The sequence below is a fragment of the Prionailurus bengalensis genome, chromosome D4 (genome assembly GCF_016509475.1).
Source record: "Prionailurus bengalensis isolate Pbe53 chromosome D4, Fcat_Pben_1.1_paternal_pri, whole genome shotgun sequence".
Classification (NCBI taxonomy): Eukaryota; Metazoa; Chordata; class Mammalia; order Carnivora; family Felidae; genus Prionailurus; species Prionailurus bengalensis.
The window spans coordinates 6317954-6336425 of record NC_057359.1 but is presented as its reverse complement, the minus strand read 5'-3'; the positions used below and the strand labels follow the sequence as shown (position 1 = coordinate 6336425).

The window sequence follows — 18472 nt, the reverse complement described above, 5'->3', positions numbered from 1 at the left end:
CTCTCTGCCCCTTCCCAGCTCATGCTCTCTCTCAAACATAAAAAAAATTAGAAAATTCAAAAAAAAAGAAATGTCAGATGTCTAGTTGGTAATCAGAATTTAATAATAATAATAATAATAATAGTAATTAGTGCAAGTATTAACATAAATGGCTAACAGCTCGAGTGTCAGAGCAAAAATGTTTGTCCTTTCAATTATAAATATTATTATCTTTCATAATATAAATATTATTATGTTTAATAATAAATAAGGGGAAAAGCATTGGATAATCAGTAATACAAAAGACAATTGGAATATATTTTAATACAGTTGAATTGCAAAGCCTTTATTTAATAGCTCTGCTTTGATTTTTGCCTCACAATAGGCACAAACAAAAATGTGAGTGTGTGTGTGTTTAGCAGAGGTTCTGTTGAGTAATAATTACTAACGAACTCAGGGTTAATGCCAGGGTGAGAGGCCAATACAAACGAATGTCCTGGTGGTCCAGAGGACCCCAGCCTGATGTGTTGCACACTGACACACATCTTGTGTAAGGTCTTTAGCCAGTCAGTTTTTGCAGGACACTTAAGCCCATTCTCGGTGGGCCCTGTCAGGAATGTTTGGACAGAATGATTGAATTTAAGGTAAAAGAAATGCAATTCCAGATTCTGGCATGGTCTATGAACCAGTGCTAGATGTTAAGCATCCTTTAGACCACCAGTGTGCCTCCTGATCACTACTTTCCCGTGTCCTCCAGGAAATCCATGCTAATGATTCCATGAAGAGACCTTACTTTCTTCTCCCTCCACAAACTCAAACTAGTTTCCCAGTTTTGCTATTCTTCTGTGTCACTTTCCTGAACCTATGCTCAAAGCCACAGCCTTAGTTCAGGCCCTGGCCAGTACTTGGGTGGACTATTGCCGTTCTTCATTGCATGGGCTCTGGGATCTTCCCCCTATAGTGACTAATTCCAGTAAAACCCAGTGCAGATCTTTCGTGCCCATTACTCTCAGGATGCAGATTCCTTAAACCCAAAGCCATTCCAGAGATAATCTGTGCCTCCAAGTGCATTTCTTAACACGTCCCTCACAGGAGGAACCCCCCAGTTTAGGCAAATCGAACCAGCAGCAAATCCCTGGACGTGACATCCTGTCTTGCCTTTAATCAAGCCTCTTCTTCTGCCCAGCATGTCATTGTTCTGCACCTCCTTACCTTCATGGAGAACTTCAGTGCCTCCTTTAAGACCTCACCCAACGTTCTCTACAACTATGATTCTGTCAGAACCATATGTTGATATGTGGTCAGTTGCTTGAGTATAATGACTATTGTTTATAACAATGGCTTGTGTTCCCCCTTCAGATTTCATCTCCTCCTATTCTGCTTGGCCTTTCTATTCTTTGGCCATGCCAGGTCTCAGAGTTTTTCTTCTGGCTCTTCCCTTTGCTGAGATCCTTTCCCTGTCCCCCTACCTGCTCTTCACAGGACTGGTTAATTCACCATTCAAGTATCAGCCGAAATGTTACATCTGTAGAGAGGCAGTTCCTCCTGTCCCAGATCCATAGTCCCCCCTCCCCACATGCTCCCAATCACTCTGTTATCATCCTGTTTTATTTCTACTGGAGCATTCATCACCATCAGAAATGGTCTTGTTTATCTCCATGTTTGTTTGTTCCTTTCCTCAGTTCTTCCACCCCTTACTAGAACACATTCCTTTGCCTGAGATGCACCAACCTTGTCTGTTCATTCACTCATGTAACCCTAGGGCCTACAATAGTGCTTGATACAGAGTAGGTATCAGGAAATATCTTTGTAATTATTCCAATATATGTAGGGTTTGCAACTGTAGGAATGGGGCTAAATAGGGTTATCTTATGAGTATAGGTTTCCTGGTGAGTGGAAGTAAAAAGGTAGGATCCTAATCAACCTCCCCTCATTGCCACCTCTTTAGCAGCTCTGTCCTGAATCATCATTTGACTGTGTTTACCTTTTGTCTTTCACAGCTGTCTTCGCTTGGCAAGAATGTGTTAAAGGTCTAACCTTTTCAAGGCCTTTTAGAGCATATTCACTGGAGCCAAACCATTTAGGTTCGAGTCTATATATGGCTCTAGGCAAGTAATTTAAGCTCTCTGTGTCTTAGTTTCCACAGCCGTAAAATGATGCCTGCTTTATGGGATTGTTGGGATGATTACAATAATATATGCAAAAAAATAAGTGGCCATAATAAGTACAATATTCATGTTAGTCATTAACATTAGTTGTTTTCTATCACGTTGAGACAGGACAACGGACAAATCCAAATAAAAGAAGTATTGATGGGAGAGAAATGTGATAGGGAACATGTGTGACCGAGAAATGAGAGCAGCAGGACATTTGCTTCCAGAAATTCAAAACAACATAATTTATTAATTATACATTTAGATATTTGTAATACACACATATATAGGAAATAAGTTATTTAGAGTACCTCCATAATTTTGTGTTGAATGTTATAAATTTTATTTTAAAATCATTTAACAAAACCCATTTTGCATTTTAATATTTTAAAATAAAATCCATTATATCAAAATCTCAAGCATCTAAAAATTGTAAAAACCATGATTCAAGTCAACAATGATGTGTTTTGAGATTTGGTGGGTAAACATAATTTCATTTGTCTATGAAGAATTTACTCTGTTCCCTTCTGGCTTTTTCAAGGCTTTCGAAAGTGATCATTCCTTTCGGCAGCTGCAACTTACTCTTTTCTGTTTCCAGTATGTTCTCAGCTTCACCTTAAATAAAGTACAGAAATATGCAAGGTGACAAAATGGCCATTAGTGTTTTGTGAAAAGGCCAAATTGCTATATCGCAATGACAAGCTGTAACAGTGTTGGAGGCATGCCCCTAAATCTCACATTCACATGTTTCACCCATTGTCCTTAGGGGAAGGAAACTCCCAAAGGAAGGCCATTCTTTCCTTTGGGAGGAAAGGAATTCTGAAGACTCAGAGATAAATGATATGCCATAGATTTTATTTGATAGAAGACAGCATTTTAAAATGTAAAAGAAAAAGAATACCACGTGTAATACTTAGTCCCTTGAAGGAAAGTCAGGATGGTAAGCCTTAGTTGTGTTTGGAGGGGTTTGGGATGGAGAAGCCAAAAAGTCTTTGCTATATTGCCCTTAATATATAAGCGACACACATAAGAGAAAATAAAGCTTATTAAAATTCTACCTTTTCAGAAAAGCTAATCTTTTACCTGAAACCACTTATACCCAAAATAATATTAAATGTTCTTTAGTCTGTATACATACATACACACAAGAATATACATTAAAAAATTTTTTTTAATGTTTTATTTTTTATATTTGAGAGAGAGAGGGAGAGAAAGCGAGACAGAGCGTGAGCAGGGGAGGGGCAGAGAGAGAGGGAGACACAGAATCTGAAGCAGGCTCCAGGCTCTGAGCAGTCAGCACAGAGCCCTAGGTGGGGCTCAAACTCACAAGCAGTGAGATCAGGACCTGAGCCGAAGTTGGATGCCTAACCAACTGAGCCACCCAGGCTTCCCAAGAATATACATTTTTATAAACAATTCCTCTTTCAAATAACAGCTAGTACTGTCTTGGGCCCAGTTGAAGAAGACTAATTAGCAAGATTAAAAAAATTATAATCTACATTGTTGACATTCTATAAACTTTCCTTGGGAATGAAGGCAAATGTTTCCTTTAAGTACCTCTGTTTTAGCACACAGTTAATTTGTACCCCAGGCCCAAGAGGGTGGGCTTACAATTTTCAAATTATAATGTTTCAACCATCTGCAAACATCTTTTTTTTTTTGCCTCTGTCTTAAGTAGTAAGTAAAAATCATTATAAATTATATGTAATTAGACAAGTCTTTGATGACATACTAGATGTTTCCATGTGATAGGGCCTCACATACTGCAAATTCTCACCATGTGTTTGCAGAATGGCTGATGATAAATTCAGTCAAACAAGGGTTGTATATATTGGGTCATCACTAGTTAACAGGGCTAAATGTTATAACCTAAACTTTCAAAGATGGCACATTTCCTGGTAGATTAGAGGAGCCCAACATGGGGCTCTAACTCACAACCGTAAGATCAAGACCTGAGCTGAGAAGAGCTGACCGAGCTGCCCATGTGCCCCTATATATTTTTTTTAAAACAGGAAATTCCCACAGTGTGTCTTGAAATTTTAAAATTATATGTTCTGTGAATTCTGATGGACCTGTAATAAAATTACTTCCCAAACATACAATCACAATGTTCTTAGAAAATAAACTTGTTCCCTAGTAAAATGTTCAAGTGAATGCTGTGTAACAGGCTTGACATTTAATAGTACATATTAATTTTCATGAGGCATTGAGAATTCTAATGTCCATATAAACAATGAAACAATTGAACTCAAGATTAGTGAATTTTTCCCCCCATTCTTTTTTGTGGTGGTAAAATACATATAATATTTACTGTCTTAACCATGTTGAGTCGTACAGTTCAGTGGTATTAAAAACATTCATAATGCTGCGCAGGCATCCCTACCATCTATCTCCAGAGCTCCTCATCTTGCAAAACCAGACTAATGAATTCTTAAGCAGATGAGTAGCATGAAACTGAGTAGGTTATTGAAATAAGCTTTAACGTTGGTAAATCAGTTGTGTAGTTAGTCTCCTGCATAAAATGAGATTGCACTCCAGAATTTAATTTGTAGGTCAGTGTTTAATGCATTTTCCCATAGTAATAATGCAATCAAGATATTTCTAGGCCATCAACAAAAAACTATTTAGCCCACAATATAGCTGAACATGATATGATACCAATAATGCTTGACCCCAAGGAACATTTTTGCAGAGTTTTTGTGTGGAAAATGTATTTCCATCTTCAAATGGGAATTTTTAAGAACATATAACCCTTGTATCTCTCTAGGCTTGGGAAAGAGAAGTTCTACTCCCTGATTCCAATACCTGCAAAGGAGTCTATACTTCTTCCCTTCCGGTACCAAATCAGTCCCCACAGAGCTTGAGAGACAGTGATGTGCCCACAGAGCCCATGAGAGGAAAGGCTTGGGAAAGCACTGTTTCCAATATACTCTGGGTCAAAGGCTCAAGAAGAAGGGACAGTGGCAGTGCTATTTTCTAGGGCAATAAAATCCAGAGTTCTGTGAGAACAGCATGGTGCTGGTGATTATTTAACAACCAGCTCTCCCGGAAAAAAAAAGCATATAAGTTTATTATGAATGTAAGTTTATTATAAATTTTACTTATATAAAATAAATGTAGCACACAATTTATAAAAAAATAATAAAATGTTCTGTATACTTTATCATAAATTTCCCATAGCAAATTGATTCTCAGAATGTTTTTATTGTTTTTTCCCTGAAATATTATATTCATAGCTAATCTATAGTAATTGATGAGAGAGCATAATTCCAACATGAATGTTTGTTGGTATTTTCATTTATACTAATGAGTAGGACAAAAGTGGAAACAGTAACATATGTTGGAATGTTATTTGTTTGAGAATGATGTAGACAACTTAGCTGAATCGGGTAACAGTTTTTATTTTATTTTACTTTATTTATTTTTCAGATAACAGTTTTTAAATGTTGGGAGAATATTTCCTCAACTGTTTGTGCTAGTCACAATGTAATAGCCATTGACACAACAAACATTTAAGCACAATCTACAATATTAACATTTTCTTCTTCACTTCCTTCAGTCTAGACCATGTTGGCAAGCTTTCTTAAAAGGGCCAGACAGTAAATATTTTAGGCTTGTGGGACCTTATGTCTCTATTGCAGCCACTCAGCTCTGTTGTGGTAATGGGAATATATCCACAGACAATTCAGAAATCAATGGGCATGTCTGTGTTTTAATAAAACTTTATTTTCAAAAACATGTGGCCAGCCTGCAGGCCATAGTTTGCCAACCCCTGGCTTAGACAATCAACAAGGTAGTAAGTCAAGCCTTGATTTGGTGTTTGCAGATTTCCATGTGTAAATATTCCCACCATGACCAACTTCAGGCTACCAATGGGATGCCACTGAAGTCAGGGTTGTATCTGTATCTTATTGTGTCTGTATATTGTATCTGCATTTCTGCCACGCAGATACAGTAGATACACATAAAATAGATACACATAACTTAGGAGTACTGATAATAGTAAAATAATGAAAAACTGGTAAGTTGAGTATATATTACCATTGTTTTTAACAGAATTTAATATTATTTTTGTAATTTATTTAATTATAAGTTTATATAATTTAATTTTTAATAATGACTGTATTTAACAACCAGCTTACAAATTCCTGAAAATTTGATAGTTCACGTGAGCTGGTATGAGTTGACTCTAGCACACTGCTGTGAGAGGGAGCAGATATGTTGGTCATTGGAAGCTCAGAGAGAGGGGTCTTGTCAAAATGCCCATAAATGAAGGGATCATAAGGAGAGGATCCTTGAACCAGAAGATGAATCACAAATAGACTCTGCTTTATCAAAAACTGACCTTTCATTCTTTGGAGAAGGGTTCCATATCCTAAGTCATACTGGTAGGTGAGGACAAAGCCTAATGGAATGATAGGGAAGAGGAAGGCTGGCTTCTTCCTTCGTATTGCTCTGGTTCAAGAACAAAAAAGAGTAAATATCAAGAATGGCCTGTAAATACTTATCTCCATACTCAATGAAAAAAAATTACCTGCTTTTGGACGAATGTCTTCCATTTTAGAAGGTACTTAGTTCATTTGAGTCTTTTACAGAAATAGAATTTTCTTACCCACAATCTCTCCCCAGAGTCTGCAATTCTCAAGAGCAGAGTCTATGACTTGCTCGTCTTTATTTGACGTTGAGGCTCAGATTAATCATTTAAAAAATGGTTAAGTATTGCTATATCCCCCTTATGGATTGTGGAGATAAATTAGCAGAGGACTTTTTCTATCTTGGTATCAAGTCAGTCCTGTAACTTATAAAATGGAGAAAAGGATAGAAGAAATCTGAGACACTAGAGGTAGAATTAACTATTTCTACCCTGGTTCTACAGTTATCTCCAAGGACTAAGCTATAAGGGATTACTGTTTTTACATATACACTATTTGCAACAAAGTCCTATCTTGGTCAACTTTATGATAATATGTAATGTCAAAAGAAAAAAATAAGTAAATTACTTAAGACAAGTTTAAAGTAAATAGCAAACATACCCAGCTGTTAAAGAGATGGCTGCAATGCCAAAAAAAGTTCCAAAATATTTGAGGAATTCTCGAGACCAAGCAATCTGCAAAGCCATCTGCCTTTCTCTCATTTCATTCTGCATCATTAGCTGTCTTTCCAGCTGAGGAAGAAACAAATAGCAAAGTCTGGTTACTCATCTTTTGATTTGGAGCACAGAGTTAATAATCTGCTCTTCCAAGGGATTTTCATTCTTCATTTGTTTTTATTCGTCTTTTTTTTTTTTTTTAATCTCAATAGACTTTGACTAAAGTTCCTCTGGACAGCTATCCACAGCTGTCACCTTGGCAGTGAAATCTTCCTGGAATATATATACAGACTGGATATGATATTCTTCTTCTGTGTCCTCAGGTCTTGAATGCATGTGATCTGGAACTTTTATTCAACCCTAAAATAGATGTTCAGCCTATTCTGTCACTTGTGAGGAAAGATCTATGTGCTTTTAAGTGCAAGTACATCTTATTGGCCATTATTAGAAATTGCATTGAAATCATTTTGCTTTCCAAATTTATCTGGCTGCAAATTGACATTCACTTGATGTAGCAGGTCCATATCATTTTATGATATGATTGTAGAGGGGTATTACTCTGAGACATCAATAGAGATTTTTCTTTGCCATAATCTTCTTTTTCCTCAAGTGCTTTGTCACTTTAGTCAGTGTCTTTCGCTTCATTGGAGCAGAAAGCAGATACAGCCCAGAGCACAGAAGAAGACTGGATTTCTGAAGGGATATTTAGAAAACAAGAGAAGCAACTGTCGGACAGCCCATTATTTTGAGGAATTCAGATTCTTTTTTTTTTTTTAAATGTTTTTATTATTTATTTTTGAGAGCAAGAGACAGAGTGGGAGTGGGAGAGGGGCAGAGAGAGAGGGAGACCCAGGATCCAAAGCAGCTCCTGAGCTGTCAGCACAGAGCTGGACATGGGGCTCAAACCCACGAACCATGAGATCATGACCTGAGCTGAAGTCGGATGCTTAACCGACTGAGCCATCCAGGCACCCCAAGAAAGTCAGATTCTTGAGAGAGAAAAGTTGTTTTTTTAAATTCTAAAATCTTGGCACTGTGTATCATTAGCAGAACATAGAGGACAGCAAGCATAGAATTCATGATGTAAACCATAGGGTGGGAAGGAATGAGAACGTGACTCAGTTTTCCCTTCTTGCTGCCTTTCTACTGTAAGAAGGAACTAGAAGAAGAAAGGGAGATTTTAGATTTAAAGATGGGGCTTGGCTCCTTGGCCCCTCTTAGGGGTTGAAACTCTGGAGGGTTGCGATGGATTTAGGGTTTGGGGATCCCCAGAGTGCACCTGTGGGCCTATCTTCTGTTGGGAATTCTGGCAAGGGGCAACTGAAGTGGAGCAGAAATGGTTGCAAGGCAGATCTAGGCTTAGAGCAGACCTGAGAGAGGCCACTCAGTCTTCCTCAGCTGCCAGGGGGTATGGGGAATGTTTGCAGGGTTGCTGTGTCAACCTGAAGTGGGTCATAGAAGGTAGCTGACAACTGAAGGCAGGTCTGGGCTTACCAGATAGTCCACAAAACCTAGAGCCTGGGGACTCCTTAACAGACACTCAGGCAGGGGCCATAAACCACGTGCTGGGTAGGGAAAGTGGCTGGATATCAGGGGATTAGCAGCATCCTAGAGTCCAGTGATGATGGTCAAGCCAACCTGAAACATGGCTGAATACCCTTCGAGGAAATAACCTGGAGCTGCCCAGGTTGATCAAACAGGAAATAACAGCAGAAAAGCCTCCTCCAGCCAGAGTGTTTTGTGTACATGATTAGTTAGCATGTGAAATGCATCCTTGCCATATTACTTACTTAAAAACTTACATGACAGTTCATAGTATCTCCCCCCCAAAATGATGTAGATGCATCAATTAATCATTTGTGTTGTTATCAAAATGCAGCTGAATCCAGTCATGAAACAGATGAACACAGATCAGTGGTTCTGAATCGTACCTGCACATTGTGAGCCTCTCAGGAACTTTTCAAAATCCCAATGCCCAGGCCCACACCCCAGACCAGTGAAACTAGGATCTGGAGTGAGGACCAGTCATTAATATTTTTTAAAGGTTGCCAGGTAATTCCAGTGTGCAGCTAGGATTGAGAACCACTGCCTGAAAAAATTCACAGCCTAGGTTTTCCCAACCAAAGATCAAGCTGAAATATCAGTCTGAAAACTCATCTTCTGGGAATTCTCAAAAGATTGGGAACAGAGGGCTTTGTAAGTGTGGTGGAACTAATCTGTATGTCACTATTGTGGTGGAAAGGTGACACTGCATTTGCCAAAGACCTTTAAACTTCACGCACAAAGAGTGAATCGCCTTGTATACGGTAATGAAGCATCCTGGATGGGATCGTGGGACAGAAAAGGAAATTAGGGAAAAACTAATGAAATTTGAATATGGAATTTATTTAATAGTGATATACCAATGTTAATTTCTTAGTTGTGACAGTTAAAATAATGTTAGATATTAACTGTAGAGTATACTAAGTATGGGGTATTCAAGAACCCTGTCCTCTTTTTTTTTTTAAGTTTATATATTTTGAGAGAGATGGACAGTATGAGTGGGGGAAGGGCAGAGAGAGAGAGAGAGAGAGAGAGAGAAAATCCCAGGCAGGCTCTGCGCTGTCAGAGCAGAGCTGGATGCAGGGCTCAAACTCACAAAACCGTGTGACCATGACCTGAGCTGAAACCAAGAGTCAGACGCTTAACTGACTGAGCCACCCAGGCGCCCCTGTCCTCTTTTTCTATAAAACTAAAGCTGTTCTAAAATTTAAGTTTATTTTAAAAATGGTTATGAACAAATCTTATTTTATGTGTCTCTTCTAATAAGAATAGAGGCATTCATCTCTGTATATCATAAATTGTGATAATCAGTAAGACTGTGTATCTACAATAAACTCTGAGCCTAGCATTAAAAAAAAATCTATGCATACCCTCTCCGTGGGCAAAAAAATTCCTGATGAAAGACATCACTGAGCTATAATTTTAATTATCAATTAAAAGTTTATTAATTATCTCATGCTTCATAAATTATGCTTAAAATCATAGGCCTAGATCTAAACACATTTCAAACTTCAAATTAATTAATGAATTTTATTAACAAACTTTTTCAGCACCCATAAGGGATAATTCTATTAATTTACCAATAATAGGCATCATGTAAATAAATGTACATTCATTTTCACCCTTCTTCCCCAAATATTGACACATAAGAAATACGAGAAAAAGAGAACATGTACAGTAAGTTTCCTTAGCAGTTTTTTTAATTAAAATAAATTTTTTTTATTGTTTGTTTTTGAGAGATAGAGACAGAGCGTGAGTAGGGAAGGGGCAGAGAGAGAGGGAGAGACAGAATCTGAAATAGGCTCCAGGCTCTGAGCTGTCAGCACAGAGCCCAATGTAGGGCTTGAACCCACGAACCGTGAGATAATGACCTGAGCTGAAGTTGGATCTTAACTGACTGAGCCACCCAGGTACCCCTCCTTAGCAGTTTTTAACCCAAATCATAAATGTAAAATTCTTCATCCTATTTTAAAAGAATTTTAGATCTTTTTATAATACTAGGGGGTTTTTTGTCTCTTATTTTTGGTATTGCTTTACAAAACAATTTGAAATTAGAATGTTACTGCTTATGACTTCAGACTCTAATGTTCTTATAGGTTTATCTGATACTAGTTTAACAGTTATAGAACCACAATTCATTTTAAAGAGAACATAATAAAAGGGAACTAGCTTATTAAAAATAATTGTAATAGGGGCACCTGGGTGGCTCAGTCGGCTAAGTGTCTGACTTCAGTTCAGGCCATGATCTCACGTTTGTGGGTTTGAGCCCCACATTAGGCTCTGTGCTGACAGATCAGACCCTGGAAGCTGCTTCGGATTCTGTGTCTCCCTCTCTCGCGGCCCCTCTTCCACTCATGCTCTGACTCTGTCTCTCTCTCCCTATCAAAAATAAATAAACATAAAAAAATTTTTTTCAATTGTACATAGTAGTAGAAACCATATCCTGACTACATTCATAAAACTGTTATATCTGCTCTTTCTTGTGTATTTTATTTAATTTTAATTAATTTATTTATTTTAGAGAGAGAGTGCATGGGCAAGTGTGGGAGGGACAGAGAAAGGGAGACTCTCAAGCAGGCCCCATGCCCAGCACAGAGCTGGACACAGGGCTCCATCTCACGACAGTGAGATCATGACCTGAGCTGAAATCAAGTCGGTTGCTCAACTGACTGGGCTACCCCAGGCAACCCCCTCTTGTGTATTTTAATTCTTCAGTTTCTGTGTTTATATATATATTTATATTATACATATATATTTTTAAATAAATATATATTTAACATATTAATATATTTGTTATATTTAAATAATTTAATAAAATATATTTTATATTTTTTATAAAAATATATATTTAAGCTTTATCTATCTATTTATTTATTTAGAGAGCACATGAGCAGGGAAAGAGGAGAGAGAGAATCCCAAGCCGACTCTGCACTGCCAGAGAGGAGCCAGCTGTAGGGGCTCAATCCCACGAACCGTGAGATCATGACCTGAACTGAAGTCAAGAGTCAGACACTTAACCAACTGAGCACCCAGGCACCCCTCTTTGTTTAAAAAATATTAAGAACAGTCACAAAATTACTGACCTCAGTAATTTATCAATCTCTTGAGTTTCAGAAGGGACAATTACATAAAGTTCCACAGACCACTTAATGCAAGTTTCCCCTTAATACAATAATAAAGTAATTAAATTTCACTTGGACGCAGAAAATATTTTCAGAGCTCAAAGAAGGCAATGACATTGTCCTATAAATTATTTTCATTGCATTTTTTTCCCATTGGAGCCTTTTCTATTTTTGAGAAATAATTAGGCCGATCTTGAAAAAATTCAGTTACTTCTGTCCTTTTAGTTTCCAGTGGCCTTTTAACTTATGCATAATATATTCCCAAATAACAGAAAAGTTGTGTTTTTATTTGCTTAATTGGGGAATGCCAAAAAGAATTCTATGTGTCCTGTCGCAAAAGAAGTTTTTTTTTTTTTTTTATCAGAATTGAAAATATTTTATATTTGTCTGGGCCTTTGTTAAATTAACAGAGACATCATTGATACCCCCTAAACTAAATGCAAAATCAGAATTTCAGATAAACAGAACATAAACTAAGACTGCTAACATGAAGCATCTGTAATGAAAACTGTAACAAGTAGATTTGTCTTTAATTGGCTCTACAGATAGATATATTTTAAGTTTGTTTATTTATTTTGAGAGAGAGAGAGAGAATGAGCAGGGGAGGGGCAGAGAGAGAGGGAGACAGAGAATCCTAAGCAGGCTCTGCACTGTTGGCTCAGAGTCCAATGTGGGGCTCAAAACCAGGAACTATGAGATCATGACCTGAGCTGAAATCAAGAGTCAACTGACTGAGCCACCCAGGTGCCCTGCTCTACAGATATTTTAAATGCTCAACATCCAGTAAATAGTTTGGGGAGAATCCAGAAAGGAAAATGAGTAATAAATTCAAGTTGTTTTTTTTTTTTAAAAAAAAACTACTATTTTTTTTGGTCAATGACTTATGAAAGTAATTGAACATAAACAAAATCACAGTAGTATTTAGAAGCTTAAAAGCTTTGCTTACAGCATCTTGTTACATATCTTCCAATAAAGATTAAACACAATTAAATCCATTCTTACTCTCAAATGTTTGAAAACAGTAGGGTCTCCCTAAATAAAAGATAAGAATGCAAGTTTGGCAAAAACCTTCTATGTTAAGTTATGGATCTCCCCAATGAGATCAGAAGATGCTAACAAGATAAGCAGAGCCTGGGAAAGAACAAAAGACCTTTGACCTTCTCAGCCATTGTCTAAAAGTCTTTTAAGATCACTCCTAACTGTGTCTGGTACTGAAATTGAAGACAATTCCACAACTTAAGTAAAAAACAATACGGGCGTTTTCTTTTATCCTGGTTTTCCTCATTTTAAAGAGGACATGTTTCTTAGTTTGATAATTAATGTTTCACTTTGTCGATCCTAACTGTGCACTAAACTAAAACCTCTATAATACGTAGAACTAAGAATCTTAGAACCAAAATATGTTTCAAAAAATAAAATCAGAAAATCCTTAAGAAATTGCAGGATGCTTATTTTTTACTTCATTGTGGACACTGATTCGCTAATTGTGACATATGATTGAGGACATACGATTCGCTAATAGTAACGTGGCTCATGAGGTGTTAAGCACTGTACTAGTTTACATACATTGCCTTTCCCACAAAACCCTATAAGGTTGGTCTGTGAGTTGAAAAAAAGGGAATCCATTCCAACTAGTAGTTTAAACAAAATGACAATTATTGTAGGGTATTTAACAGCTTAAGAATTTCTGGGGGAGCAGTGAAAATCAGTTTGCATTCTGTACTGTCAGGAACAACACAACCAGGAGAATGCTCAGCCAGAACATGGGACTTTTCTGGGGGAACCCCACAGCTACTGTCTCCTGTCACATACTTGGGTCCAAATGCTGAAACTCCACCTCCACATTCCCAAAATACCAGTCACTTCTACAGTGGTTACTAGAAGATCCAGTGTCTTCTTGGAGCTTTATACCGCCCACGTCTACCTCCAGAGTCTCCCTCAGGCATGCCCTACTTGGCAGAACTAGGTTAGATATGAAACCCAGCTGCAAGGGAGTCTGGGAAACTTGCCTTTGACTTTTCCAGCCTCTGTTGTATCCACCGGCACTTGATAAGGGAGTTGGAATGGAACAGAAGTTAAACAATCCAGTCAATATTAACGGCCACAGGAGGTATTATCTCAGTTTACAGTTGAGGAAACTGAGGTTCAAAGTTTGAGTGATTTCCCCTGTGGCCTCAGTTATTAAATAGCAGACCTGGGATTCTAACCCAGACCTGCCTGTCCCAAAGTCCAAATTTTCAGTCTACTGTTAAGTATACTGAAGTATCAAGTCAGTATAGAAAATAGGGGTGAATGGCAGGGTATGTGATCATCATCTGAAAAACCTTTAGCTTTCCATATATTTGATGCCATAATTTTAGAAAGATTGCATAAAGAGCTCTCAATTGACCTGGGATACAGACTGACCTGAATATTCTGTTTAAATCTCTTTGAAAGAACCTCAACAACTCACTGCCTCCAATTTCTTACCAGCATTTCATGCTCCCCTCTCCTAAGTGATTTCGGTAACTACCACTCTCTGAATGTGAGCATTTCATGGTCCTTACAAGACGCCCTTTTCAGTGTCACAGCGGATTTCTCAGAGAACCAGTAGCCACCACCACGTCCGAATAATGACCAGAGTCTGCAGACTTGACTGTCTAAACATTTCTTTGAGATGTGACCTCCCCTGTCCTGTTGCACAGGCATGGGTTTGGGGCTCTGGGATCTCTCCCTGAGAGAGAACAAAGCCAGCCCATGGCTTTGTAAGGAAAATAGTGTCTGTGCTCGAGATGAGGGCAGAACAGGCAGCAACGGAAGTTCTGAAAGGTCAAGACCTGCTCCCCTTCTGTAGACAGGATACAAAAGGAAAAGGAAACTCGTAAGAGCAGATGAGCACTGGAGCCTTTTCCAGAAACGGTCCTTCAAATCCTCTATTTGTTTACTTTGCCCCCAGAATTTCCTGCTTGGTCATCTTCTCTTGGTCTTCCAGTTCCTGGTGATACCATCTCTTCCTGATGACTTCTGAATTCTAAATCTCCATCCTAGAACTCTTTTCAGTGGTAGATCCTATTTCCAGCTGCCTTCTGGGGACCTCCCCTGGGAGAGGGATGGGCAGGTCTTACCATAATATCTCTGCATACCTCCTGAATCCAGTCTCTTTCTTCCATGCTGCCTTTGTTCCAGCTCCTGCCCAGAGCATCATTACTCATCAAAAAAAGTACAGAGTTACCGCCATCTGTGTTCTCTGGTCCTAGTTTCTTCCCCATCCTGTCCATTTTTTAATACTTCTCTTTTTATATTTGTTTATATTCTTGTCTTAAAACGATTCTTATATTACTTTCCTGCTGAAAAAACTTCCACTGGCTCTTTAGTTCCTAGACATGATGTAGCCTTTTAAAATCCTATTCTGGTTCATCTCTAGGGCTTTGTGTCCTGCCACCCTTGTCCTAGACACCAGCCACCAGCCTTCACCTGTGGCAGGCATTTTCCCCTTTCCACACATTTTTGTTTATGGAAAGAGACGGACTTTGGGATTGCATGGACTAGGTTCACATTCCAGTTACATCACTTACTTGCTGTGTGATTGTGGGGAAGACCCCTGAATGCCTTAACTCAAATTCCTCTATCTCCAGGAGCAACATTAGCTGCCTTACAGGGCTGCTCTCCTACATCCCACGGCATATTTGCAAGGGCTGGTGCGCCACGGGCACTGGTATGTGTTAGCCTCTTTGTCTTGCTGTTTCCTCTCATCTCCTGTCCTTGGTGGTTACCTAGACTTAGAGACTTACTCTTTTCCTTTCTTCGCTCTCTCTTCCTGGAGAGTTTACCTGTTTTCCTGACTTGAGAGTTTATCTGTGCAGGAGGCCCTCACATCTCTTTCCGGAGTGCTGTCTACTCACTGAGCAACGCTGCCAGCTGCAGCCATCTCTCTAGCATTCCTGGCACTACCCTGAATTCAACACCACCTGCATTTCCATCGTGGTTCCTCCAGACCAGCTCCTTGTCTTCCTCAGAGGCGCCATGATTCTCCCAGGGGAATGAAAACTTTTATTTCATTTTCAACTTACTCCCCTTCTTGTTCCCCCAAGTTCTAGTGAGTCCAGAAATCCCACCCACTTTTCTTTCAAAATTTCCCCTTTTCTCCATTCTTGCTGCCTCCCCTGCTAGCCTTATATGTCTAGACTGCGGTACATGTCTATTAACGAAAGCACTGTGGCACCGAGGCCACAGTAGACACCAGGGCCAGGCTGCCTGCCAGGGAAGCCTAGTTCCATCACTTGCAAGCTGTCTGGATTTTGGTGAGTTCTTGCATCTTTCTGCGCCTCAGTTTTCTCATCTGTAAAATGGAGCAAATGACAGTGCCTACCTTTTAGAGTTGTTATAAGTATTCAATGAGCAAATACATGCAGAGGTCTAGAGCAGAGCTTTAATAAGGGTTCAATAAAAGTTAGTTGCTATTATTTGCCTAGAAAATAGATACAAAATTGTAAGATTGATTATTTGAAAATATCAATTCTGCCCCTGGTGCTCCCCTGCTCGAAAACTTCTAATGCTTCTATTTTTGCCTCTCTGCTCAGTTTTCCAGGTCCTTCAGACCATATCTGTGCCCCAGGATGTCCTAACCTTGTTGTCTGCTGCAGCCCCTCCCAGCTTTGGTCAGCCTGGCCTCCTACAGTTTTCTAGATGGGACTCCATCCATCTCTGCCCAGCCCTGTGACCTAGGTGAGTCACGACATATGTATGCTCTAGTTTTCTCATCTGTAAAATGGGGATAATAATAGTACCTACCTCGTGGGTTTACTTTTTTATGGGGTAAAAAATTATGTATATAGAGCATCTTTTTTTTTTTTAAACATGCCTGTGGTTGGTGGAGGAAAGGATGTTTGTATGGGAAGAGCAGAAGCAGCTTTACACAGTATCAGATGGAAATACATTTCTGTAAATCTTGAAGCCTAGGGAAGTAAAAATATGTTTCAGGAGAAAAAGACAAAATTTGCACACAAGTGACAATATGATTCCTAAAAGCTAATGGTTATTGAGCCATTTACTCCTTGTAACAGTCTGTTTGGCAGAGGTAACAAACATCCCCATTTTTCCAAAAGAGGAAACTAAGGGGTAAGAATGATTAGGTAACTCGCCTGTATCTGTAGTTCTGTTTGTACTGGGTTTTCTTTTACCTCTTAGATGAAGAAACTGTAGCTCAAGAAGATTAAAAGTCACGTGCAAGTTTGCCAAATGAGTAGTTGGCAGGGCGCAAGCTCCTTCTCTGGACTGTTGGTCCATTGTTCTCAGTGAAACCTATCTTCCGTACTATTTATTTTCAGATAATAAGTCCCATGTTCATTTAGTAATAGAAAAATGTTTTATACAACCTAATTCATAAGATGTTTAGTTTACTGCAAATGTAACTTAACCCAACAATGATCAATAACTTCTTTATAGTATGGACTTTAAATGTTGTAATATCTAGTTATGAATGGGGTTGCAATCTCCCAAAGATTAGCCCAGCATCGTAATTTTTGTCAGTTGATGAGGACAGGCCAAAAAATAAGAAATGCAGAAATGCTACATTTTCAGCAATATTAGGAATCATCTGTTCATATTTAAAAGCATTTTCCTGAGGTACCTGGGTGGCTCAGTTGGTTAAGCCTCTGACTTCAGCTTAGGTCATGATCTTGCAGTTTGTGGGTTCAAGCCCCGTGTCAGGCTCTGTGCTAATGGCTCAGAGTCTGGAGCCTGCTTTGGATGCTGTCTCCCTCTCTCTCTCTCTGACCCTTTCCTGCTCGTCCTCTCTCTCTCTCTCTCTCTCTCTCTCTCTCTCACTCTTTCTCTCTCTCTCTCAAAAATAAACATTAAAAAATAAAAATAAATAAAAAATAAAAGCATTATCCTGAGGACTGAAATATACTCCTTCTAGCAAGGAATTTGCAAAAGATTTCTAACCATTTTAACAGACATTTTTCTAAAAGCTATATACTGCTTTTACTGCAGTATATGGTATAAATGCTGCTGCCTTCATAATAGAAAATAGCAAACCAAAGTAGTTTGGTTGTTTATTTATTTATGAATTTAGTTAGCTAGTAGTTACATACCTTTTTCTAGGTTTGAACATTAGGAACCTTCTTTTAGTAAAGACATAGACTCATCATTAGCTCTCCTGGGCTGTAATCCAGCTGTGCTGTCATAGTTCGCTGAGTGGTCCCAGGCCTCTGCATCTATTTTCTGTCTCCTCCTGTATCAAGTGCTTATTTCTCACTCTTAGTAGTAAATCCTCTTCTAAGCACCAGTGTCTCCTGGTCCCCTTTCTTCTCTTTCTCTCCCTCTCAATGATCTGTTGCTTTTGATTGTCTTAGGGGCATTAAGAGAGCAAAGCTTGTTAGAACTGTGTATAAAGTAGAAGTACATAAATTTCTAATGAGGACATGATAGGGACGTCCTAGGAGTATGTTATACTTATTACAATTATTATTATAATTATATATATGTATACAATTGTATATAAATATAATTGTTATAATTATTAATAACAATTGTTATAATTATTTGGTTCTTTTGTCTTTAAGTGATTTCTCCTTGTTTCCTCATCATGTGCCATACAAGAAGTT

At 38.5% G+C, this 18472-nt stretch overlaps 1 protein-coding gene across 3 annotated transcripts in view; it reads right to left on the bottom strand.

The window, feature by feature from the left end:
- Positions 1-2348: 2348 nt before the first annotated feature.
- The window catches only part of PLGRKT (plasminogen receptor with a C-terminal lysine), a 43802-nt gene continuing 27678 nt past the window's right edge, over positions 2349-18472 (bottom strand). For all 3 annotated transcript variants that reach the window (XM_043567043.1, XM_043567044.1, XM_043567045.1), the window contains exons 4-6: positions 7166-7296; positions 6478-6587; positions 2349-2747 (exon numbers count right to left, since the gene is read on the bottom strand). In XM_043567043.1, coding sequence (XP_043422978.1) covers positions 2626-2747; positions 6478-6587; positions 7166-7296 — 363 coding nt within the window. In that variant the 3' untranslated portion in view covers positions 2349-2625. The remainder of the gene's footprint in view (positions 2748-6477; positions 6588-7165; positions 7297-18472) is intronic.